This window comes from Diabrotica virgifera, chromosome 5 (assembly GCF_917563875.1).
Source record: "Diabrotica virgifera virgifera chromosome 5, PGI_DIABVI_V3a".
Classification (NCBI taxonomy): Eukaryota; Metazoa; Arthropoda; class Insecta; order Coleoptera; family Chrysomelidae; genus Diabrotica; species Diabrotica virgifera.
In genome coordinates this window covers 139,571,255-139,599,164 of record NC_065447.1, presented here as the reverse complement: position 1 = coordinate 139,599,164, position 27,910 = coordinate 139,571,255, and the positions used below count along the sequence as shown (strand labels likewise).

At 31.7% G+C, this 27,910-nt stretch overlaps 1 protein-coding gene across 2 annotated transcripts in view; it reads left to right on the top strand.

Moving 5' to 3' along the window:
- The first annotated feature begins 670 nt into the window (after positions 1-670).
- The window catches only part of LOC114333175 (uncharacterized), a 412,711-nt gene continuing 385,471 nt past the window's right edge, over positions 671-27,910 (top strand). For both annotated transcript variants that reach the window (XM_050650379.1, XM_050650378.1), the window contains exons 1-2: positions 671-812; positions 21,211-21,456. In XM_050650379.1, the coding sequence (XP_050506336.1) occupies positions 789-812; positions 21,211-21,456 (270 nt within the window). In that variant the 5' untranslated portion in view covers positions 671-788. The remainder of the gene's footprint in view (positions 813-21,210; positions 21,457-27,910) is intronic.

The following is a 27,910-nucleotide window of genomic DNA, read 5'->3' as shown; positions in this document are numbered from 1 at the left end:
GCAAAACAAAATTCTAGTTTTATTTTAAAAGATTTTTTCATAATAATTGCTAAATTTGAAGTTAACGCGCCACAAAAGACTTTCAAAATTCAAACAGTATCAAAGTTACTCTTTTGTGGCGCGTTTTACTTCAAATTGGGCAAATATTATGAAAAAATCTTTTAAAATAAAACTAGAATTTTGTTTTGCATTAAAATGAAAATACATTTTCGCGCCACGTAATATTCATATCAGATCTTTTGTAGGTGGAATATTGTATGCGCCACTCATTTTTACGGCGTTTAGCGGTTTTTTATTCTTGTCTCTTATACTCAGCAAAACGTTGGCTATAATATTGTACGTCTATTTTCTTATTCCTGACTCTTCTGCATTATTTGTTTTAAAAACTGTATAGCTCAATAATTTTGCCCTACATTTTCTATTGCTTTTCATGAACACAATTAACATTATCTTCATAACAACCTTACATAACAAAAAATTAAATACAGTTCTTAATTATAAACATAGGTATTACAATTTAATTAACATTGTGATATAAAATTTTTGACAGAAGTTACACAAATCCACGGTATAGTAAAATTTCTTTACATTTTAGCTAAACCGGTCCTACAAAAACAGTGTACCGGCCATACCGTTGCTAATGAACTGACACTCTTTTTGAAAGGTGAAATATTACCTTAATCATTCGCGACATAAACGTCAACGATTTTTTCTTGTCATTTTTACATTATATTATTTTAATGATTTTATAATTTATTTACTTAACTAAATAGTATATTATTTCTAATATGCAACAAATTTCTAAACCTGAGGTGAGTTTTTGTATTTTTAATATTCCATAATAATACTTAACATTTTAATTGTATACTGCCTTAAGGGCTCCTGAAATCCTTTTAGGATTGAAACAAATATGCAGGCTTGGATATTTTGAAGGTAGTTTAAATGTATAATTTATAAAACAATTTAGAATTAATCCTAATAATTTTTTGTAATATTTTACACTCAACATAAAAAGATTGTATTTTTCATTATGCAAATAATTTTTTTATACTTTTTAATAAACTAGATTTGTAAAAGTTCTCATAGTAGATTTGATATAGGTACAGCTGGTTCCTAAAAGAACTGATACGACTCTTAAAGCGTATTTTGTAGAAAATTGAGCAGTGTATTTTGAAGGATAAATAATTTTTATTTACATACTGTCACTGTCACTGCAAAATCTTAAAATTTGTCAGATAACTTATTCTGTTCAACCTCAAAAAATGGCTCCACATGCTAGCAAAGAACTAAAAACAAGAATTGTAACGAAATTAGAAGATGGTTGGTCACTATCTGCCGTAGCGAACTATTTTAACGTAAGCAGAACAACAGTTTTTACTATTAATAAAAGATGGAGAGAACAAGAAACTCGAAAGAAAGCAAGGTTTACTATAGGTTTACAAGGTTTTTATGAGAGATATAAGCTTTCCCTATCAGCGCTGGATACAACCACTCGGACGATTTCTGTTGACAGTCAGCCGCTGTGGTCGTCTGAACACAACCAAAGACAACAACTTGGCGCAGAATTAAAGCATTGTGTCTTAGGTACCGAACTGCAGCAAAAAATAATCTCTTTACCACAAGAGAAGCAATCAAGACTTATATTTTGCTTTAGAGCATCCGCTACGAAATCAAGATTTTTGGGAGAGGGTAATATTTACAGATGAGAAAATTAATATTTTTTTATTAATAGCAAAACTGTAGTTCTGCTCATGCTAAAATGGTTTGCTGCCTCTGATAGTGCCCAGTTATCTTTTAATTTGGTTACAATTCTTGCTTTAATATATTGTTTCAATAAGTCGTTTGTTTTATTCCTTAATAATAATAAAATTAATAACAACAACCCTATTTTATGTAAAAACTATCATTTATATACTCTTTATAAAATGCAGGAATTCAAAATAATTATTACAATTTATAAATTAACATATTATGTAATCAGTTGTTGTTTGTTTGTTTATTTTATTATTTGTCTGTCATAATAAATATAATACAGGGTGTTTCATTGGGAAACGGAAATACTTTAACGGTGAATAGAGGTCACCGAGCCGGTTCTAGATATACTACATTTTTTGCCCTACCGACTTTTATAACCGAGTTACAGGGTGTTTGATCGATTTTGCCCATTTCTTTTCGAAGCCATAACTTTAGAACCACCCTGTATATTTTTTTGATATTTGTTACACATATGTCTCATTCAAAACCCAAACGACCGACATACTAACCATAAGAAAAATCCAGGTCCGGATTAACAAAAAATTATAAAGTAATTGTGACCTTAAAACACCACCCTGTACATTTAAATTTTGAAAATCTGTTTGCATATTTGAAAAGAGCACAAAAAAGTAAGTTTAATGGTTGGCTTCAATTTTTCGGCCAGACAATTTTATGACTTTAACTTTCAAATTATATTGAATTTCTTAAGAACTCTGACATAAAAAATCAGGTATTATTAACTTTTAGTTATAAATTATTAAAGTTAATGAATGAATACTCATTTTAAAAATAATCAATACTTATTTACCACATTGGCACGACCCAATTACTAATGACAAGAAAAATCCAGGTCCGGATTAACAAAAAAATATAAAGTAATTGCGACCTTGAACCAACACCCTGTATATTGAAATTTTGAAAATTTGTCTGCGCATTTTAAAAGGGCATAAAAAACTGTGATTAAAGGTTCATTTTGATTTTTCGCCATTGATTTAATTACATCAATTTTGAAATTATATTGAAATTTTAAAGAACTCCGAGATTAAAATCAGGTATTATTAACTTTTAATAATTTAATGTTAATGAATCAATACTTAAATACTTATTTACTACGCAGGCTTCATGGATTCTCTCGATTTATAGCTGTATGCACATCATTAAAAATTAGAATTGCGAGAATAGGGATGTTCACAAAAAATTAAAAAGTCATTTCAAACATGTAAAACGATTAAGAAACACCCTAGGAATAATTGTCCAAAATTTCAACAAAATTGAAAAAGCCTTTCTATAAAAAATCTTTATTAGAAATCTAGCATTATTTTAAATTTCAAGAACGCTTCTCTATTGGCCTGACGTCACTAGTTGCATACCCCAAGCGCGCGCCATTCTCATAGTGTTACTGTTTACCTGTTTGACGTTTCAGGTCATTTTATTTTGTTCTTTTCTTGTTTTATCAGGGTTAAAGTGGAGTTTTATAGTGAATTTGTTTAGTTTAAAGTGGATAGACTGTTTGTAAGGACATATTTTGGGTTTTACAAAAATAAACAAATAAAATGGAAAAAGGTTTTCAGAAAGCCGATTCGTATAAACTACCGACTGTAGTGTAGATGTAACAATGGTGTATGATTTATTGGCATCATGTAAAAAAATAAATCTACCACAGCTTTACTGAGTGTATATTCCATATAATTTTCCATGTCTTCTTTAAGCTAAAAAAATAAATGCTTAATACTCAGAATACAAAAAAAAATAGAGAAAGTTGTATGCATGCATTGTACGCATGCATATTGTATACATACATTGGCTGGTTATTACTTTACCTTGGTTAGGTGTATTAAAAATATTTTTATTCTTCTTCATGTGCCTTGTCCGTTGTGGACGTTGGCTATCATCATGGCAATTTTAATTTCATTTGAGGCGTTTCTGAATAAATCGATCGATTTTTGTCCAAATCATTGGCGTAAGTTTTTAAGTCATGAGTGTCTTTTCTTCCGGGTCCGCGTTTGCTCTCTATTTTACCTTGCGTTATCAGTTGGAGTATACGATATTTATCATGCCTCATGATATGACCGAAATATTTAAGATTTCGTTTCTTAATTGTAAAAGAGATTTCTTTTTGTTTTCCCATTCGACGCAATACCTGTACGTTGGTGTGGGTCGCCCAGGATATTTTGAGGATACGTGGGTACACCCAAATCTCGAATGCCTCTAGCTTTTTCATTAATGTTTCCATTATTGTCCAGGACTCTGCGCCATATAGCAAGACCGGAAATAATAACATTTTAGCAGCCGCATTTTTAGTGGGAGAGATATTATGTCGCAATGGGTGAAAATATTTCTCATGCATGTTGTTAAATGTTGCTATTATGTCCTTTTCAACTCTAGATCTTATTTCGGTTGTTTCGTATTTCGAGTTGACAACTGTTCCAAGGTAAAAAATATTTTTGAACTTGGGTATTATACATTTTCATTTCAACCAATCTTTTCACTAAATTATTAATGATTTTAATATGATATAAAGTCATACCTACATCCACATGTAGTTATTTCAAGGTTTACTTTTACTGTATGTATTATTAGAATCCCATTTTTAGGAATATCCCAGTTTAAGAAATACAAATTTGAGGTCCCGAAACTTTTTCATTTACTCTTTAAGGGGGTAGGTGCAAAATCTTGGTCCAATGCTATTTAAATTCATTCATTTTTTTCGAATCCTGAGAAAACTAATAAGTATTTTTGAAAAATGTAAATGCAGAAAAAACAATTACATTATTACCAAGGGCCGAAAGTCTCTGGAAAACTTATATAATGTTTATTTTATTAAGTTAGTTCTTTAAGTTAGTTATTTTAAGTTCTAGCTGCAACAAACCATTTCTTTTTCTGTTTTAAATTGGCTGGAACGGTAATAAAAATCTTGTCAGAACTGTTTTTTGATGTATTTACACACCCAGGAACAAAACACCACTTATTTGTCATTATTTTTAATAATAAATACGTAAAAAACTGCGCACATTCAAATACACTGAGTAAATAAGTATACAAAACTAGTCGTCGATCAAAGACGTTACGACTGCTGACGTCACAGACCGTAGCCTCGCTGTAGGGTACCGTTTTTCTAGCCTCCAAGAAAATCAACATTATGAACTCATTTATCTTAAAAAATATACATTTTTAAACAGTTTTATGATTGTTACGTTTTTATATACCTTGTACTCTATTGAATTTAACTATATTTAAAAATTAGTGAACATCCCTATTGGGATATTTTAATGATTTAGTAAAAAATTAAAAAAAAAAAACAGCTATACTTATCTAATAAAGAAATTCGTTTAAACAATTCAACAATTTAACATAAATTAAAAATATTTAACTATAACAGTTGCTTAAATTAAAAAATGCATTTCTTTGCTCGTTTTAAAAGATTTCGAATCGATTTTCTAATTACACTGGGATTATTCATCATTTTTCTGGCAGCTTCTTGTGAACTTAATTAATAATTACTCAATATGATTTCAAAATTGCCGTAATTAAATTATCTTCGGCAAAAATTTGACATGCACCTTTTAACGCAGTTTTTATGCTTTTTTAAAATACGCAAAAAAATTTTCAAAATTTCAATATACAGGGTGTTGTTTCAAGGTCACAATTACTTTATATTTTTTTGTTAATCCGGACCTGGATTTTTCTTGTCATTAGTAATTGGGCCGTTCCAATGTGGTAAATAAGTATTGATTATTTTTAAAATGAGTATTGATTAATTAACTTTAATAATTTATAACTAAAAGTTAATAATATCTGCTTTTTAATGTCAGAGTTCTTAAAAAATTCAATATAATTTGAAAATTAAAGTCATAAAATTGTCTGACCGAAAAATTGAAGCGAACCATTAAACTTACTTTTTTGTGCTCTTTTCAAATATGCAAACAGATTTTTAAAATTTGAATATACAGGGTGTTGTTTTAAGGTCAAAATTACTTTATAATTTTTTGTTAATACGGACCTGGATTTTTCTTATGGTTAGTATGTCGGTCGTTTGGGTTTTGAATGAGACATACCTATGTGTACCAAATATCAAAAATATACACAGGGTGGTTCTAAAGTTATCGCTTAGGAAAGAAATGCGTTAAATCGATAAAACACCCTGTAACTCGGTTATAAAAGACGCTAGGGCAAAAAATGTAGTATATCTAGAACCGGCTCGGTGACCTCTATTCACCATTAAAGTATTTCCGTTTCCCAATGAAACACCCTGTATAATGTCAGACCAATCAAATACACTGCTCAAAATGATCAAATCTTACTAACAGCCGGTTTCCGAAACGTTATTCAAATCTCCGATCATCTAATCGGCTGTCAGATTTGATCAACTGTTAACCTGTGATGGGTTTCTCAAACGCCAATTATTGTAAAATTGCATGATCATAGATCATATAATCGATGATCTGACATACGATTTGGTAGCGATACTGTCACAGTTGGCTGTTATCCTTCAAAATTTCAATTATATTAACCTCTAAATCCAAACTTGTATCTTTAGATTCTAAAGGTGCATTCTCCCTTACGTACTGTCACTTTTGTTTGGAGCAAGAATTGAACGAGAGCATTTTAAAAATGAGGCTAGGTAATGTGACGAGAGTTGGAGATATAAAACAGTTTATTTTTTATGATCTATAATATTTTATAATCGTATTTTTATTTTTGGTCTATATATTTACTTTTTATATTTATTTTTAATTTATTTACCGGCTGTTTTATTGTCTTCAAAGTTAGCTGCTATAATTTCTCACACGTTTTCCCTCTTATTTACATCGCTATAATTATTATGTTCTGCTTTTTAGAGCTCTGGCCTCTCAAAAAATAACTCTATGAGTCTAGCATCCTTGTTATCTTACATTTTTAAAAGAAAAAAAATATAAATTATATAATCAAATATAAAAAATATCCAAGATATCCATGTTCTGCAAGTTAAATAAATATTTTAAATTATTTCTTCCATAAAAAAATCTTATTTTTATTGAATAATATGATTTATATCATTTATATATGTGTTATTTGACAATTTTTCCCGGTATTAGTTAATTACAGTAATTAAAAAACTAAAAAAGCTCTTAACAGCCCGTTAATCGACGGATAGTCGCAGATTAGGTAACAGTCCATTTTTACCGCCGTTTGACAAGCGAAACTGGTTAATCGACCTTTCGGAGACTCAAAACACTCATGATCGGCTGTTAACTAACGATTAATCTTTTGTCAGGTGATCGACTGTTGTTAAAACTAGTTTGGTGGACGTTTCTGACGCATTTAATCTATTGTTAATCGTCGATTACATAATTTTTGAGATGATCATCCTTTCGGAAACCGGGCGTTAGAGTCGTATCAGTTTTTTAGGAGCCAGCTGTACATCAATTATGCCTGGTTGCACCAGCAAATCTTAAGCTCCAGCTTAGCCTAGCTCAGTTTATAAATAGAGCCGCTTTAAGTCCCACTTACGTTGCACCATAATTTTCGATTCTTATCTAAGCAATTCACATGGGAATCCATTGTGGCAAGCTGAAAATTGATCTAAGACTCAATGGTGCCACACATCTGTATATTATGTTTCGTAAGCTGAGCTTAAGGAACGTCCTAAGCTTAAGATCAGTTGGTGCAACCAGGTATTAGCTGTTTAATTCTATATTTCTGGCTAATTGGCTCTGTCAAAGCCATTAATAAAAAAAAATTCTATATTTCCTCTATTTTCCATATCTCTTAAAATTGCTCTCAAAACTTGACACACTGAACAAATTAATCACGAAAATTGATGTTCTCTTCTTCTTCTTCTTCTTCTTCTTCTTCTTCTTCTTTAAGTACCGTGCCCAAATTTTTAGGCGTGGGTAGCTTCCATAACAATTTGCCGATATCGTTATCGATCTTGTGCGGCATGTAACAATTGATCTGCTGATAAGCCAGTCCAATGACGAAGGTTTCGGAGCCATGAATATTTCTTTCGACCAATTCCTCTTTTTCCGTCGATCTTTCCATTGAGTATTAACTGCAGCATCCTGTATCTGCTACCTCTCATTATATGCCCCAGATATTCAAGTTTTCTCTTTTTTATCATCTTCGTTAAGTCACCTTCGCCTTGACCTACTCTGTTTAAGACTTCTCTGTTTGAAATGCGTTGAACCCAAGATATTCTGAGCATTCTACGATACGACCACATCTCAAAGGCTTCTAATTTGTTCATCATGTTAACCTTCATGATCCAGGTTTCACATCCATATAGTAATACAGGATACACATAACGTGATGTTCTCACGCTTCAGTTTCTATTCATTATGCGATCATGATCAGTCAAAAATGATAAAAAGTAGTTCTGGTTTTCACTTTAACTGAAAGTATGAATGTACTGATCATTTAAAATGAAAGTGTTTTCTCATGTTCATTATTTGTTCAGTATCACTGAATCAGTTAGGCTGAGGCCACACGGGCGATAATTTACGGCGCCGTAAGAGCAGTAAACCTGACGAGGCATTGGTTGACTAACTCCTATTTCATCTACAATTATGTGGACGAGTTAGTCAACGAATGGGTTTACTGCACTTACGGCGCCGTAAATTATCGCCCGTGTGGCCTTAGCCTTAGGTTGCGTCATCGAAGCTGACAAGTGAGAACCCGCCTTATGACGTTTTATTAGTTAAAATTAGTCTAGTGAAATAGTCGCAAAAAAACATGTTTTCCAACAATTTTTTACGAATAACTCCAAAAATGTTGAAAAAAAGCGTTTTATTGAAAAAGTTGTAATAAATAAAAATAAACATTATAAAAAAGCAGACGGAGTTTTCTAAGTAGGTACTATAGCGATTTATAATAATTGTTTGAATATGACTTATTGTTTGAAGTTTGAATATGATTTACAATAATTATTGTTTGAATAATTTATTTTTGGGGTACTGTACTCGATTATTTAAGATCAAATACCGGAAAATAGAAATCTTTCTCGATAAAAAGGACAATTTTTAAAGGGCTTCAAAAAACTTTCAAAATGAGCTATGTTAAAAGTCAATTCGATTAAAACAACGCAAAACCCAATAGTACTTTTCATCGATTGTCATTTGTTTCGAGCTTCTGTCATGTGTCACATAATATTAATATATCTACGTCATACGTCTTCGGTTTGTATCATGGTGGATACCAATAACGTATGACGTAGATATATTAATTTTATGTGACACATGACAAGCTCGAAATAAATGACTGAATGAAAAGCCCTATGGAAACAACTTGGATTACTGTAACGTTTGAAAAGAAAACGAAGAGTTTAAGTAACACTATTTTGATCAGAAACTTACATAATTAGTCCTGTCGCCAGTGGGGGTACAACGGCCTCCTTAATTCAGATGGACTTACCCAAGTTTTTTTTTATGTATTTTGACCCGTAGAACACGAATTTTTTGGGTAACAGTTGATCCCGATGTCGATAAGATTGTTATAAACAAAGAACTTGAGGAATCACATAACAGCGAGTTTTCGCAAAACAAAACATTGTTTTGTATTTTTTGGGTCACTCTAAGCAAAAATGTTTTTACAAGTTTTTCGTAGGATGCATAGTTTTAGAGATAAACGCGGTTGAACTTTCAAAAAATCGAAAAATTGCATTTTTTGAACCCGAATAACTTTTGATTGAAAAATAAAATAGCAATTCTGCTTACGGCATTTAAAAGTTCAAGTCAAATTCTATCGGTTTTGATTACTTTTATCGCTAAAAATTAATTTTTTTATTGTTAAGCTAAGCTATAAGCACATAGTGTTTGAATGATGTTTTCAATGCATTTCCCATTTGAAATCGAACGAGTAGGCGCGCATACAGACAATTTATACGTAGATTACGTACATTAAAACGCATGCATTGGGCACGGGAAACACTATGTTTTTATGGTTTTGTTTAACAAATAAAAACTTAATTTGTAACAATGCAAATAATCAAAACCGATAGAATTTGACTTGAACTTTCAAATGCAGTAAGCAGAATTGCTATTTTATTTTTTAATCAAAAGTTATTCAGGTTCAAAAATTGCACTTTTTCGATTTTTTGAAAGTTCAACCGCGTTTATCCCTAAAACTATGCATCCTACGGAAAAATTTGTAAGACCATTTTTTGCTGAGAATCACCCAAAAAATACAAAAAAATGTTTTGTTTTGCGAAAAATCGCTGTTATGTAATTCCTCAAGTTCTTTGTTTATAACAAACTTATCGATTAACTGTTACCCAAAAAATTCGTGTTCTACAGGTCAAAATACATAAAAAAACTTGGGTAAGTCCATCTGAATTAAGGAGGCCGTTGTACCCCCCTGGCGACAGGACTAAATATATCTTCTACAATTAATTTTATTTTAGTATTTTAATTTATATGCGACATATTTGCATTTTGTAGAATAAATCTAAAACTGTAAAAGGTACGTGAAAAATACTTATATAGAAAAATGTAGCTTTTTTCATAACTAAAAAATTTGGATTTTTAAATTTTTATTGTAGGGAAAAATAATTGAGATACCGTGTAATTTTCCGTGTCATCATCGAATTGCATGAAACAATTTGGATTTAGGTTCTCTTACCCTCCACTTCACTTATAAGACTTGTGCCGTTGGTTGCTTTTTCACTTGGGTGGTGAAAGCCAGCCTTTCTCAAAGGTGAAAAAACATACGTTTAAAATAAGTCCGGAAATTCATGACTAATTCTAATCAACTTTTGTTTTATGTTTTTTCACCAAGTCGATACTTTTTGAGGTTTTTAGACGGTTTCGCAAATAACTCAAAAGTAAGTATTTTATTGAAAGTAAATATTAGCAAAAATGTAGCTTATACAAAAGCGAAAAAATAGTGTATATATGAAGTCTGTAGATCCACTAGAAGCAGAGGTGTAGCTCATGAAAAGAAGTTATTATTCGTCAAATTCCAAATCCAATATTTGAACGTGAAATAATTTTAAAATAAAGCACTTTCGGGGAAAACTCATTAACACTTTTTAAAGTGTATCAAAAAAACTTTATTTTTGTTTTTTATATAAAACTTTCTAGCATCAAAACTAAACACGTTGGCTTAAAATAAAGTTGGAACCTTTTTTTGATAAAAAAAACGTGAGAATCACCCTCTAATTAGCATCCTAAATGAAATTAATCGTTACCGCTTTACAATTTACTTTATTTACGTATTGTTTATATGATCTGTAAGTTTTACCGGTTAAAAATGCTAACTTTTGAAAGGGTTGTAGTTGAAAGGGCTTGAACTAGTCACTAATCACGAGTGTGTGCAAACTTTGAACAGCCATATCTGAAGCAATTTTTGACTTACAGAAAAACAAACAAATTCAAAATATTTAGAAAAGTAAAGCCAATATTCTTTTAGTCTTCGAGATTTTTCGTATCAGTAATACTTTTGAAGTTATTTTGAAAAAAGGTATATTTTTCATAATTAAAAAAAAACTAAAACCAAAGTATTTTAAAAATAAGCATTTTGAACCCATGAAACACGATCATATTATAAACAATACATATAGGTGAGTGCATATACATTTTCACTTCGAAAAAATCAAACAGGATAGACTTTTTTGTAATTTCATTAAGAAATGTTTAATAAACAACATATTAATTCCATAATTCTTTATTTATAACGCTAAACTCACCCTTCTCACAAACATTGTCGCACTGTAAACTAGCGTTCGGCGAAGTGCACGGTTGAGTTATTTTACTGTAATTCTTTAACTAATGTATCAAATCAAATTTTACAAGTTGGACATGAAAGAAGAACAATTAGGCTATCTTATGGTTATCATCATCAGTGGCGTTACAGCTCTTTATGAGCCAAAGCCTTCTTCAGAACAATCATCCATTCGCCCCTGTCTCTGGCAACTCTTCTTTATGCTCTAATTCCAATAGATTTTAAGTCATTTTCTAAGTTGTCTTACTATCTAAGTCTCGGTCTTCCTCTTGTTCGTTGTCCTATCGGCCCTCTTCGCTCAAAAACTTTTCTGACTCTGGCATCTTCCTCTCGTCTGATAACATGACCTATGCATCTAAGGTGTACTACCTTAATGAATTTTACAACGTCAGGTTCTCTAAAACATCTATACAACTCAATTTTATGGTTATAATAAAAAGAAATAAAATGTAGGGGATAAGTAGGTACGGTGTGGGCGGAAAGTGAGACTTGCATGAATTTTGTTTAAAAATGATTTAAAAATGTGTAATTAATACAATTTTACTTATGAAACACAACTCTCAAATTTGCAGAACTTACCTTTCAAACATCTTACTAAACGAGGTTTCATTAAAAAAAATTTCAAAAATTTAATTTAAATGATACGGCGCACAGTGGGGCAAGAGACAACATAAGTTGGCATTAAATCATTGTCGATATATTATGGTCAATTTTTTTTTCAAATATTATAAGTTGTGTGTACATAAACAAAAACGATGTTTTTTCAATGTTTTCTTCTTCTTCTCAATGTGCCTATCCGTGCCAAATGTTGGCGATCATCATGGCAATCTTAATTTTATCTGCAGCAGCGCGGAAGAGCTGCACAGATGTTGTGTTAAAGCAGGTTCTGAAGTTTTTTAACCAGGATGTTCTTCTTCTTTTTGCTAGGCCTCGCTTTACAAATATTTTTCCTTGAAGGATGGCTTGTTCAAAAAGTGTTTAGCTCAAAATTTTCAAAGCTGCATGTCCGTAGTTACTACCGATATTGATTTAAATGATATTTGAAGTTTAGTCATTTTAATTTAAAATAAATCCACAGTCTAATTTACTTGTTTTTATGTAGATTTATTATCTAATATTATTTATATCTCAAAACAATTGTGTTAACATTATTTTTGAAAAATTGTTTAACCAAATTGTTCTTTAAAACCATTTACCGCATATTTATAAAAATAACATAAAATTTCGTAAGTAAAATATTGAAAAACTTAAACTACAGATCATCATCAGAATCATCAGATGTGACGTCAACATCTTGCACATTCGGAGATTTGGAACATAATATATTATGCACTAATATGCAGTGCTTCCACTGGCAGGTCTTCTAATTTCTTTCTTTTTATGTTTCTTTTGCTTGTGATCAATGGATCACTACTAATCAACAAAAAGTGGAATACATCTTAATTTGTTTTATATCTACTACACTTTCTTGAATTATTTTGATTGAATTATGCAAATAACCAAAAATTAGAATTAGTCCTGTTTTACCAGGACTTACCCAAGTTTTTTTTATGTATTTTGACCCGTAGAACACGAATTTTTTGGGTAACAGTTGATCCGGATGTCGATAAGATTGTTATAAACAAAGAAGTTGAGGAATTACATAACAGCGATTTCTCGCAAAACAAAACATTTTTTTGTATTTTTTGGGTCATTCTAACCAAAAAATGTTCCTACAAGTTTTTTCGTAGGATGCATAGTTTTCGAGATAAACGCGGTTGAACTTTCAAAAAATGGAAAAATTGCAATTTTGAACCCGAATAACGTTTGAATAAAAAATAAAATACCAATTCTGCTTACCGCCTTTAAAAGTTTAAGTCAAATCATATCTGTTTTGAATATTTGCATTGCTAAAAATTTTTTTTTTGATTGTTAAAAAAAGCTATAAACACATACTGTTTCCCGTGCCTAATACATGCGTTTTAGGGCCGGTTGTTCGAAAGCTAATCAACAATGATCAATATCAAATATTTAATTACTGTCACCAACTGTCAATGTAAACTTTGTTTGGTTTCCTGAAAACATAATATGAAATTACTTAATCAATTATGTTAATAATTGTTATGTTAATTAATTAACTAACCTCATAATTTTAATCAATTATGTTTTCAGCAACCCAATAAAAGTTGACATTGACAGTTTTGGTGACAGTAATTAAATATTTGATAGTGATCATTGTTGATTAGCGTTCGAACAACCGGCCCTATATGTATGCTACTTAGAAATAGTCCCGGTTGCACTTTTACCTCCTCTACGTACTCGTTCGATTTTAAATGAGAAATCATTGAAACATCACTCAAGCACTAGGTGTTTATAGCTTTGTTTTAACAATAAAATAATACATTTTTGGCAATAAAAATAATTAAAACCGATATAATTTGACTTGAACTTTCAAATGCGGTAAGCAGAATTGCTATTTTATTTTTTAATCAAAAGTTTTTCGGGTTCAAAAATTCCAATTTTTCGATTTTTTGAAAGTTCAACTGCGTTTATCTCGAAAACTATGCATCCTACGAAAAAATTTGTAGGAACATTTTTTGGTTAAAATGGACCAAAAAATACAAAAAAATGTTTTGTTTCGCGAGAAATCGCTGTTATGTGATTCCTCAACTTCTTTGTTTATAACAATCTTATCGACATCCGGATCAACTGTTACCCAAAAAATTCGTGTTCTACGGGTCGAAATACATAAAAAAACTTGGGTAAGTCCATCTGAATACAGGAGGCCGTTGTACCCCCCCTGGCGACAGGACTAAATAGAGTGTTATTCAATTTAATTAGGTCAACATAACCTCACAAAAAATACAATTATAAAAAAAGGAGCAAATATGAGCAAAAAGTTCAAATGACTTTTTGAAGAATAATACTCAAGCTTTCAAAATAAAACAAAATTAAAGTTGGATCAGTCTGGGAACACTAACAAATCACTTGCTCTTTTTGAAAAATGCATATTTTGATATTTTGTACAGGTAATTTTAAACAACATATTATAAGAGACTGTATTTACTTAATTATTATATCACATCTGTAATAATATTGTCACTTTCCTGAAGATCAAATATCCGTAGCCAATTTTACTGGTAAATTAACTTTTGACTTGAAATAAGTGGATCAAACGTAAGTCGAATCACGTTATCGCGGCCTATGCATTGTTAACACGGGACCATGTGCCCTTTGCGACGCGTCGCAACTGGTGGAGGGGGATTTAATGGAAAAAAAATGATGCCAAATCATACGTAGGATTGTGTACTATTTAATTAAAATGAATGCGACAGAAAATACTGCATTTGGTATTTTCATTTTATGCCAACTTTTTAGCTCTCCTGCCCCACTGTGCGGCGTCTCAAAAAAAGTAATTTTTGAAAACTTTGTAGTTTTACAGAATTACTACCACTTTAAGACGATATTATCCAATTTGAACAGATTTATTACAATTTTATAGGTGATTTTTAAAGCTTAGGATGTAATCTTTAAAATGCACTAAATTATTTTACTTTAAAAATGAAATAAATAATTTCTTTTTGAGAATATTAAGAACGATAAAAAAATGTAATACAAAAACCGAAAATTTCCTGCTAAAAAAATGTTTATACAAAGTGATCAAAACTTATTTCTGTAAACCTTACCTAAAATATATTTAATAATAAGCTTCAACAATAATAAATGTTCAACAATTTTTTTTTCTGCTCATACAGTATGTCGGCGTAAATTGGAACCTATTGAACTTGGAACTTTTTTATTATCAGTTTTACGAAATAAAGTTATTCTTTATAAAATACTCTGCATCGTATAGAATCTAAGATGCAACCATGAGATATCAAATTTTATTAATTTTATACGAGATATGTCAAAAAATATTAATTTCACTCAGGAGTAAAGTACCTTTAAATTTCACAATATCGAAAATTGTTATCAAGAAAAGTTGTTTGGAATTAAAACTAAGTTTTAATGTTCAATTACCTCCTTCTAATTGAAATATTGTGCACTATAAGGGCACTAACTGTTAAGCGAAATTCATATTTTTACATACCTCGTGTAAAATTAAAAAAGTTTGATATCTGATGGTTGTATCTTAGATTTTAAACCAGTTAGAGCATTTTATAAAGAATAACTTTTTTCGTAAAATTGATAATAAAATAGTTATCATAATTGTAATAAAATGATGATGCGTATCTCGTAATTTGAGAAAAAATTTATTTATTTTTATTAGAAGGATGTAATTGTATAATAAAACAAAGTTTTTAATTCCAAATAACTTTTCATAAGAACAATTTTTAATACTTTGGAATATAAAGGTACTTTACTCTTTAACGAAATTCATATTTTTGACATACCTCGTATAAAATTAATAAAATTTGATATCTGATGGTTGAGTTTTAGATTTTAAACTATGCAGAGCATTTAATGGGAAATAACTTTTTTTCGTAAAATTGATAATAAAAAAGTTTCCCGTAGGTATGGTTCCTAGCTAATAGATATGTATACTGTATAAGACAGCGGTTTCCAACTTTTTTTGGCTTGAGGCACCTAACTTGAAAACTCGTTCAGCCAAGGCACACTTGGTTATAGTAAATACTCTCTATAACGAGTATAATCATAATGTATTTTTTTGTGATTTTTTTACTGTTACTTCTTTAAAAATATAATTTATAACATAATTCATTGAGTTATTGCTGTGCTCATTATCGAAACTAATTAGGCTAACTCTGACTACAACGTAAAACATTGGTAAAAGTTATTATCACGGCGAATTAAAAAAGTAAATACAAGTAATAAAGACGGTAAAATTTCGCGGCACACCTAAAGGGACTTCAGGTCGCGGAAATCGCGGGCGTTGGGAACCTCTGTTATAAGAGCTTCTGTATAAGAATTTTCAAATTTTAATGTCATATTCGGATTCAGCATAATTAAAAACAAAATAGAAACAGATTTGATCAAAGTACAATGATGAATTCAACGATAAATTTAAAATTATTTATACAAAACAATTGTTATTGTTTAAACAATTAATAAATAATCAGCGGCAAAATCTGTGAGTAGAACTTCACTTTAATTAACGTGTATATAAACTAACAAAAAAAGTTTTAGAAAAATATAAGCTTGTTTGAATTATTCCGAAACAATGCATATTTTCGTTTTATCTTGACTCCCCTAATAAATGGAGTAAAATGTAAAGCTGTAATGATTAATTTCATTTTGGATGCTAATTAGGGAGTGACTTTCACGATGTTTTTATAAAAAAAAAGACTTTACCAAACTTTACTTTGAGCGTAACTTGCTTAGTTTTGATGAAAAGTGCTTAATGTTTTGGTTGTTTTACGTTGAAATATTTGATTTGGAATGTGACGAATAAGAACCTACTTTTCATAAAATACAACTCTGCTTCTACTGTGTCTACAGACTTCATACATATATCATTTTCGTTTTTTACTTACATTTATATCATTTACTTTTTGAGTTATTTGCGAAAAACCTTCTAAAAACGTGTTTTTTTTTTTAATTGAACATTTTCGCTCGTAAATAGCTCGAAAACTACAGAAAAGTTTCAGATAAAGCATCTGACACACCTGTAATCGGCAATTTGGCTTTTCTTTTATCGGAGGCAGACGGCGCTATACAACCAAACAATTTTTTTAAGTGGAAAATAAGACGTGCCCGTTGAGGTTGAAGGGTCGAAATTAACATTTCTTGCCTTCAAAATTACCTCCGCACAGTTTGAAGTAAAAACAGTGTAGAACAAGGTGGACGGATATTGTACCAAAAATGTTGTCCTCAGGGTCGATATACCTATGTTTATTTTCCTCAAAACTATACAATGTACACGTGAAGGGTTATTGCACCTAGCCCTTCAATTGGAATAAACAATTACAAGCTTTGAAAGAGTAATGTCCAATTACACCAACAAATAAACGATTGATTTTTTTATTTGGATTGTCCGTTTATTTTAAAATATGTGGCACCAATCATTACTCAATAGGGCTTTTCATCGACTCTCGTTTGTTTCGAGCTTCTGTCATATGTTGTACAATCCGTGTATAATATTCATATATACGCTCTGAGCTTCGCTGGTGTCGCTCCTAGCGGATTACTAATTCAACTTTCACCGGTAATTTTTAAATTTATTATTTAATTGTTATCGCTTAATATTTACAACGCAAAAAAGTAATTAAATTGTAATCGATTTTTTTAAGATTTTGCTAATCATTTTGACGTTCTATTGATAAAATATGAATTTCTTACTTCGGATACTTTCACAATTATCGTGTAGATGGCGCTAAGATTTTTAGATTAAATTATAATTACCTATTACGGAACATTAAAAAAACTTAAATTCGGTATTTAAAACGTAAGTATATTTAAGGTAAAAATATATACCACAGCTTTGACCAACTAATATTTTTTATAATTAATGTTTTTAATTTTAATTTTACATTAATCACTTTGACATTTATGTCAAATTTCCGGTAAACGTTTACAGACTTGCCACTACTGGCGCTCGAGAATTTGTAAATATTCTTGTTCTCATGATCATTTTTCAGTGCGTCACAGTTTTTCGATTTCTCTCTAATGCATTAAGTTAGATGAGACGGAAAAAGCGGTAGCTCCGTGATTAAACACAAAAATAATGCAGCATTACAATGGTTATATACATAAGATGTCTATTCCTAACCTACGTTTGATTCGTTGATATTTAGAATGCGCGTTTTTTTCTAGCCAATCAAATACTCGTATTACGAACATTTGACGAAAACTTCGTCCATTTTGGCCATTTTTTAGAAGTGTCAAAGAGTCAAGTGACGGTTATTATTCAGGTCAGTATTTTGTGTACCTGTCATTTTGAAATTCGAATTCGACTTCCCTTTGTTTCACAACGTTTTTGTGCATTATTTTGTGTTTTGGTTTAGAACTTAGTTCGTTAAAAGTTAGTCATGGGCGTGAGGAGACTAGAGACATTCGAGATGTACCGAAGAGTGCTAAAAATCTCATGAGTAGATAGAATAGCCAACGTGGAGGTAATGAGACTTACGCATAGGGAACGAGAAGAACTAACAAATAAGAAGAAAACTGAGATATATGGGACATGTGATGAGAGATGTATATCTAATACTCCAGGTCATTATGCAAAAAAAAGATCCATAGTAAGGAAAGGTAACTCATGGCTGAAGAACCTTAGGAACTGGTTTGGATGTAATAACAATGAATTATTTAGAGCCGCGGTTTCAGAAATAAAGATCTCTCTGATGATTGCCAACTTTTGAAGCGGAGAGAGCACCTAGAGAAGAAGATAATAACACAGTTTATGGATAGTTTTGTGTCATTTTTTAATGTTTCCATATTTATAAATTTAATTAACAATATTGTTTACTTTTTAATTTTATTCCCCTTTATAAAAAATACCTACATGTTAACATATTGTGTAAAAATCAAATCTACTAAATTACTAATTAGTTTAATTCCACAAGCTTTTCACCTATGGCAAAGTACGATTCTGGCATCTGTCAGATTCGTCAATAATTACATGAAATAAGTCTCGACACACCCAATACAGTATGTGACGTCATAATTAATGACGCACTGAAAAATGATCATGAGAACAAGAATATTCCCTCTACGTACGAGCTCACAGCGGATACCTACAGATTATACAACATATGACAGAAGCTCGAAACAAATGAGAGTTGATGAAAAGCCCCATTGGAGTGATTGGAGCCGACAGTTTTTGAACTGTCAAAAGTAACCTGCCCATTTTCTGCGGTTATTTGGATAATCGACTATGTTTATTTTGACAATTCAATTTCATAACATAACCTTACAAAACTTACTTTGACAATCCTCTTTGACAGACCAAACTCGGATTCGAATGGAATAATCTGTACTAATACGACGTTGCCACTTATATATAGGACTTTTCATTCACAGTCATTTGTTTCGAGCTTCTGTCATGTGTCACATAATATTAATATATCTACGTCATACGTTATTGGTATATACCACGACACAAACCAAAGACGTATGACGTAGATATATTAATATTATGTGACACATGACAGAAGCTCGAAATAAATGACAATCGATGAAAAGCCCTATTGTCGGTTTGTAAACCAACAGTTGTTTAGAATGGTCAAAGTTTGAAAAATAATCACTGATCATTGATTTCAATCGTCGAATTGACGGTTAGGAAATCAGTTGTTTTACAGTATGTTCGTGTAACTGAACATAAAACTTTTTTTCACTCAAATATACACAAATCTTTCAGTTGCTGATATATGAACACGGTTTCTTAATGTTGTTCTGAAGCTATTTCCCAATCAAAATAGTTAATTATGAACACGGTTTGCTCTGTTTTACCAAATTTAATTTGTTTTTTTATCTATACTTTATATTTTTATTCAGGTTTAGTGTCAATAGTAATAGTAGGGGAGCCCAAGCGGGGATTTTTGCAGTTACTCGAGCGCGTCAGATTATCATATGGGGAGAAACCTGGTGCCCTGCAGATGTACCTCTACCATATATTAGCTCTTAACAGAGGGGAGTTCGTTAAGGGGGGCTCGAAAAAAAAATATATCCTTAAAAATACTCGAAATTGTCAGATTAAGATAAGGTAATATAAGTACATGCAAAAGAGTGTATATTTCAAAAATCTGACGATTTGAGCGGGGGACGTAAGGAAATGGGTGAGTCAAAAAGTTTCACAAAAAAAAAGCGAATATTTCGCGATATGAACGTAAAATCGAAAAACTAAAAAATACGTCTTCAATATTTTTCACAAATCTATCGAATGGTACTAAACATGACACCTTACGGAGAGGGGTGGGAGGTAAATTTAAAATTTTAAATAAAAACCCCGCGATATTTTGCAAAATGAACATCAGATCGAAAAACTGCAAAATACACTTTCAAAATGTTTTTGAAAAATCTTTCGAACAGGAACGACCCCCCATGGAGGTGGGGTGGGGGTTACTTTAAAATCTTAAATAGGAGCCCCACATTTTTATTCCAGATTTGGATTCTTTACGTAAAAATAAGCAACTTTTATTCGAAACATTTTTTCGAATTATGGATAGATGGCGCTATAATCGGAAAAAACGATTGTTGGAAATGGAAAATTAAATTAAAAAATGGAAAGGCCCCACTAAAATGGAAAACTTTACTTAACTTTTTTTTGTTTTAGGACCTACTCTTCACAACCCAATAGGTCCCCAAAGCGCTCGAGTGACTGCACATTTAGCATACTTCGCTCCCCTACTATAAAGTTAAATAAAATAATGAGAGAATTAGTTTTTTCTTCAATGTAGAAGATGGGTACCTTGGTTAAAAATGAGTATTTAACAGAGGCTTCAGATCTGGAATTTTAATAAGGATAACAAATTAATTTTATAACTTTTGATTTAAATGTTGGTAGAAGTTGAGATTAAAAAAATAATGAGAACAAAATTATGCCACATTGTTTATTTCATACGGCATGTTTAGTTTTAAATTAAATATGCACTCTATAAATGGCAACACTGCGTGCCGTCGAGCACCAGCGATCCCCACGTCCCACGCTAATGCATTTGATTCTCGCCGATTCTAACTCCGTCGCTCCGTCTTCCGCCGTCATTCGGCTATTAAACAAGGATAGTGGAATAAGCAATGTTGCCGATTTTAGCTTCCTTGGTTGGCCTATATTTAATCGAAAACTGTATTGTATATTTTTTTTCACTAACATATTTGTTCTAGGAGACTGAATTGAATGATTTAAGCTTTAAGAAGCGATTGGAGAATGTAAAGTATAACCTGGAGAAGAGAATACAATTGCCATATACAACAGAAGCCAAAAATAAGGAGACTGATTCGTTCTCGTGTAATAAAACTTTTAAATCCCATCCTAGAATCTGTTCTAGTTCGAATACGTATGTTTCAGTTTCACCAAGATTTAATAGGTCATACATTGATTTTGATATTGAAAGCTTAGAAAGAAACAAAGTAAGTTATTATAGAATTTAGAAACTAAAACTTTTTTATCCTCCTCTGTGGCTTACTCGTAAGACAGCCTCCTTTTGGATCCAAGGGTTGTGAGTTCGAATCCCAGCTGGGTAGAGAATTTTTCATTTATTAAAAATTAATAAATGAAAATGGTTTCTATCCTTGTGTGATCGGTACTCACCAGAGGGGCCGCAAACGTTCGGATACAATTTAGCATCTCTCTGTAAAGACAATGAAGTATTTACTAAGTAACAAGACATTTATTCAATACACATACTACACATTTCACTATAACCTGATTGCGAAATCAACTGTACCATGCCAATGGCCTTAGTTGGCGTGACATTTAAGCCAAATACATTTTTCTTTTTTTTTTCATATTGACCTACTTTAATTTTATTCACATTCGTTCACAATAAATTTTATTTATTTCTTTTTTCATATAGAATTTCTTTTCCGCTTGATTTAACCTATGCAGTGTGTTTTAGTTAACGGAGTAGTGAGCCTTTTTTTAGTGATACATATATATATATATATATATATATATATATATATATATATATATATATATATATATATATATATATATATATATATATATATATATATATATATATATATATATTATATCTGTAAGCGAGGTTCCTACAGCCTCTGCCGCTTCTCGCATTTCGACCGCCATCGTTTTCTGTTCATTCGTCTTCTTTGATGGCTCTATCTCTCATGATGTGCCGTACATTTTCTTCCCAGGCAACTAAAGGCCTTCCCCTTCTTCTTCTTTGTTGTAGGATGTAATTTAAAGCTTTCTTTGGCCATCTATCTTCATTCATTCGTTTCACGTGACCATACCACACTAGTTGTCTCGTTTCAGTTCTATCTACACTGGAATATACTGTATGTATCCTCCTTCTAGGATTCTGTATGGATTACTTACGTAGAGCATGCATTCTATCTAGATTAGAACACGTACCAAATGAGGAAATAAGACGACGGACAAAGAGTTTATATTCCACGGTTGACCATATAGAAACAAAGAAATTGATATGGTATGGTCATGTTATGAGGATGTCAGAGGAAAGATGGCCAAAAAGAGCATTAAATTACACACCCATAAATAGAAGAAGAAGAGGAAGGCCTGCAGAAACATGGAAGAAAGGCATAGAAGAGTCTATGGCAGATAGAGCTATTGACGAAAACGAATGGGTGGATAGAAAACGATTGCGAGCGGAATGTGGGATGCGGAGGAGACCGTAGCAACCCCACTACTTATATTATATAATATATATTATATATCCTTATATTATATATCCTCCTTCTAATATCTTCATTCCTGATGTGATCTTTTTTGGATATAAGTAAATAAAAATAGAAAAATACTGTATGACTTGTACACACTTCTATATAAATCAAAACGGCAAACGGGTGTATGTTTTCAGAAAACTGATAGTGTGTAAAATCTTTATTAAAAATCAGCTAAGTACTTTCAGCATATCAAAATGCCATCATCAGAGGTTACCTATAAAAAAACTAAATTAAGTGACTTATTCATAAAAAATACAAAGGTGTAAAAAACTTACGTCTCAGGTATAAATACCTCAAATAAAGAGTAATCGTTAAACAACACATTAGCCGTTTTGATTTTTTTGGATATATCACACGCTCTTCTTAGATAATCCATTTCTACTACTTCTATTCTTTTTCTATCTTTTTTCGTCATCTGCCAAACTTCTACCCCATCAGTCATAATAGGCTCTACCAAGGTACGATAGATTGTCAATTTCGTTTTTTGTCTTACATCTTTAGACGACAGTTTTTGCCCTGCTGCGTTCTCTTTTCGATGTCTCTTTTGGTAGTGCCTTCTTTAGATATTATAGATCCGAGATATTTATATTCTTTACATGTTTTGTGGTTCTAATTTCTAACTCTGGATCTTCTTGATCATCTCCTATTTTAAGATAGTCTGTCTTTGACATATTCATATTGAGGCCTCATTTTTCATATTCTTTCTTTAGTTTTCTAAACATGTAGTCCATGTCTTCCTCATCATTTGCTACGGCTACCTGATCATCTGCGAAAAACAAAGTTGTTAGACATTTACCACCGCCTATGTCTGTTCCCATTCCGGATACTTGTTTCCTCCACTGCTCTAGCGATGATTGAATATACAGTGTGTCCACGATTGGGGTGCCCAAGAGGACAAACTTTTTTATTTTTAATTTTAGCGAAAAATATCATTCTTGATAAAAGTTTTGCTTGTTCTAAAACACCATAAAACGAAACGAAATTAAAGTTTTACAAACCCTGCTTAATTTTGTAGTCAATTTTATGTAAATCCCTATAAATTTTTGCACTAAGTTCGAAATCGTAACAATAATCTAGTGTTGCCAAGCCACAATGTAGCTTAGTAACTGTCAACTCCGATAAATAATTTGCGAATTGTCATTTTTTTTTCGACAATATTAAGCGTTCAAAAAAGAATTTATCTTGTGATCAATTTTATTGTTAAAATTATTGGAATAATAATTATTTAATTATTAAATAATTGGATGTTTCAAGGAGAACGACAAAGTCTGGTTTCATAATCCAAAGAAGCGAAAGGGTTGTTCTCCCAAGTTATTATTGTTACAATTTCGAACTTATTGCAAAAATTTATAGGCATTTACATCTATAAAATTAAGCATGATTTGAAAAACTTAAATATTATTTCGTTTTAAGGGGTTTTAGAACAAGCAAAACTTTTTATAAGGAATGACATTTTTCGCTAAAATTGAAAATAAAAAAGTTTTTCCTCTTGGGCACCCCAACCGTGGACACACTGTATATTTTAAATACAGTCGGAGACAGATAAAATCCTTGTTTAAACCCCTTTGTTATTGGAAATGATTCAGATATAAAGTTTCCTTCTTTAACGACACTTCTTGCATTTTTGTATATATTTGCGATAGCATCCACATACTCTCTACTGAGAATTACTTTCGTCAATGTTTGAAACAGTTTTTTCAAAGATACCGTATCGTATGCCTTCTCCAAATCTACAACCAATAGGTGGGTAGATAGATTCCGTGCCTTCCGTTTTTCTATTATCTGCTGCAGAACGAATATATTACCAGTGCACGATCTTCCTGAACGAAATCCACTTTGTTCTTCCATGTCTTCGTATTCTGATTCTATTCTTTTTTTATTATTCGACCGTACAACCTCCCTACTGATCTGGTAACAGTTATTCCTCTACAATTAGAGCATGTGCGTTTATCCCCTTTCTTGTATATTGAGCTTATGTATCCAACATTCCAATCATCAGGGATATTTTGTCCTGTTAAGAAGCATTTATTAAATAGTTGAACCAACATTTCATGTAATATTTTTGGTCCCTACTTTACCAACTCAATTGGGATGTCTCCAGGTCCTGCTGATTTACCGTTTTTCGATCATTTGAGGGCCTCGCTTAACTCTCCGGTTGTTATCTCAACTATTTGTGTATGTTCGGATAATTCTTTCTTTTTGATCTCTTGGAATTTACATCTATCTTCTGTCAGTAAGGCCTCATAATGGCGTTTCCACTGTTTCAGATCTATTAACTTTGTTAGAGTTTTCCTTTCCTTCCACCGGGAGAGACTTTATCACCTTCCACGCTTGCCCAACTCTTGTTCCACCCATATACCTATCAACTTCTGCGCATTTTCGATCCCACATCTCATTTTTACTTTTCACTACTTCTCTTTTTACGTCTTGATTTAATGCTGTATATCTCTTCTGATCTTCCTCCTTTCTTGTTGACATCCATTTCTGATAAGCAGTTTTCTTCTTGTTTACTAACGTTTGCATATTCTCCGACCACCATTCTTGATTTTTTGTTTCATGTTTGTCTTTATACCCCAACGCTTCACTTGCCCCAACGATCTTTTTTACTGATCCCAAACTAATTCAAGACTAGACCAGCAGAGTAAATTGGAATGAACTATTTTATTAATTTTTTCTGTTGTATTTTAAAAACATTCAGCCTTAAAAAAGCTGTTTGACTAATTTCAACTAATTCTTTTGTAATTCTTTCAACTAATGTAATTTGATGTGGTGAAAACGAAAATAATATAAGAAAATATTTAGAACGTCAAGATTTTTCGCAGACTATTAATGAAGATTTAGCATATTTTCCCTTGTTTACGCTATGATATCTTGCAGTTGGAGTTCTGAAACGCACAGGATCTCGTAGTCTGTGGGTATACATATTTATAAACTTTAAATTAAATCACAGATGCGGATGTGCTATAAGCCTCTTCATCACAAATTTTCTCAGCCATTTTTTTCGTACTGTATTTTTCATGATGCAAAAACATTTGTGCCAAACCACTCTGTCCTGTTAGAAGAGATACCAGACTCAGATTGAAGTTCAACCTCAGGTCGATCAGGACTCACTCTGGATCTAGATGTTACCAAAGATACAGTCGAGTTGCTTGGACGGCGCCGAATCAAGAGTAAAAATTTGTTAGTATCAAGTCTCTTGTTCTTGTTTCCGATATTGTGAACATAATTTTGTGTCTTTTTGAATTTTGTAACAAGATGGAAATCTAGTTGATTGTAGTTCTAATAAAGGTTTAATGGCTCAATTCAGAACCCACTATGAAACGATTCTATGACTTTTCTTTATCGACTCATCTACGAGCAGCTTAAAAGTTTTACTCCATAACAGTGGTTTCGGGTCTAGGACGTTTCATCGCCGCCGTTTCGATGCCGCCAGTTCGATGCCGATGCCGGCCGATTCATCGCCAGTCAATTAATCGCTATCTGATATATTTCCGAATTTTCGACAGTTATAATTATTAGTTATTTTTAGTATTAATTAGGAATTCTAGGAAATGCGAGATATGACGGCGATGAAATGGACTGGCGATGAACCGGCGGCATCGAAACGGCCGGCGATGAACCGGCGGCATCGAAACGACCCGTGTTGAGCTGCCCCCCCCCACTTGCAAAAATTAAAAAACAAATAGCCCTGATTTATGAGCTATTTATGAGCTCTCATATTCCGCAAACTAAAAATTTTGAGCTCGTTCCACTGAGCAGGAATTTAATACCTAGTGGGGGGGGGCTGAGTCAGCCCCCCCACTACTTAAAAATAGGAATATTGAATCGGTTTTTGCGGCAGAATTACGAGCTATTTATGAGCTCTTGAAATTATATAGTTTCGATTTTTGAGCTCATCCCCTTCACCACCAAACAACCCTTTAATTGATTTAACTTAAGAGAAAGATGCTGAGAAAACTTAAAATATATCGTATTGCGGATATAATTCCTATAGCTTATATACTCTAAGAATAAACTATTAAATCAAGGGCATTTCGATTATTGAGCTACAACCCCTTCGCAAGAAAACCACCCTATCTTCCCGGCTTAAGAGAAAGTTGTACTTAAAATGCGTTAAACTAATTATTTGGCGACTACATATCATTTAATAATTTATAAGCTTCCAAATTACGCGCATTTAGATCAGTAAATTGCAATTTATTTTGTATAGTGCAGTCACTGAAGGTAAAAATCAACGATTACCTTCAAGTTCGGTGAACCTTCATCGATTTTCACGAAAATTGGTCAGTGGTTAGAGGATACGTCAAGAAACAAAGGTGACATGGTACCACCTTGCGCCTTTACCCTGAGGGTGGATACCGCCCCTTCTCCGGTGTGAAAATTATTTTATAAAAAATAACTGCACAAATCAATAAACGAACAAATTAAAAGCAAAATTTATTATATAAAGTTAATAAAATAAGTCAATACTTATATAATAAGTTATGAAAGATCAAAGATTTTAATTATTTGTGAAAAAAATGCAAGTTTTGAAGAGGTTTTTTGTAAATCACTGAAAAACTGTAAATTTTTACAAAAAAGTTAATAGTAGTTTAATTCGTATAGCTTATATTCTAAGAACAAACTCTTAAATCACGCACCTTTCGATTATATAGCTACAACCCCTTCGCAAGAAAACGACCCCATTTTCCCGGCTTAAGAGAGAGTTGTTCTTAAAATAATTTAAATTGATTATTTGGCGACTACATATCGTTTAATAATTTATTAGCTTGCAAAATATACGCATCTCAATTATTGAATTGCCATTTTCTTTCTACAGTGCAGTCACTGAAGGTAAAAATCAACTATTACCTTCGATTTCGGTAAATCTCCATTTATTTTCACGAATTGACAATAACAACTTGGGGTTTTAGCCTGGGGTATATGTCACCCCTTCTCGGGAGTGAAAATTACTTTATTAAAAATAACCCCACAAATCGAGAGAGGGACAAATTTTAAGCAAAATTTGTTACATAATGTGATTAAAATAAATCAATACTTTTTGAGTTATTAAAGATCAAATATTTTAATTTTTGGAAAGAAAATGCATGCTTTAGAGCGATTTTTCATAAATGACTCAAAACCTGTAAGTTTTTACAAAAAAGTTTTCATC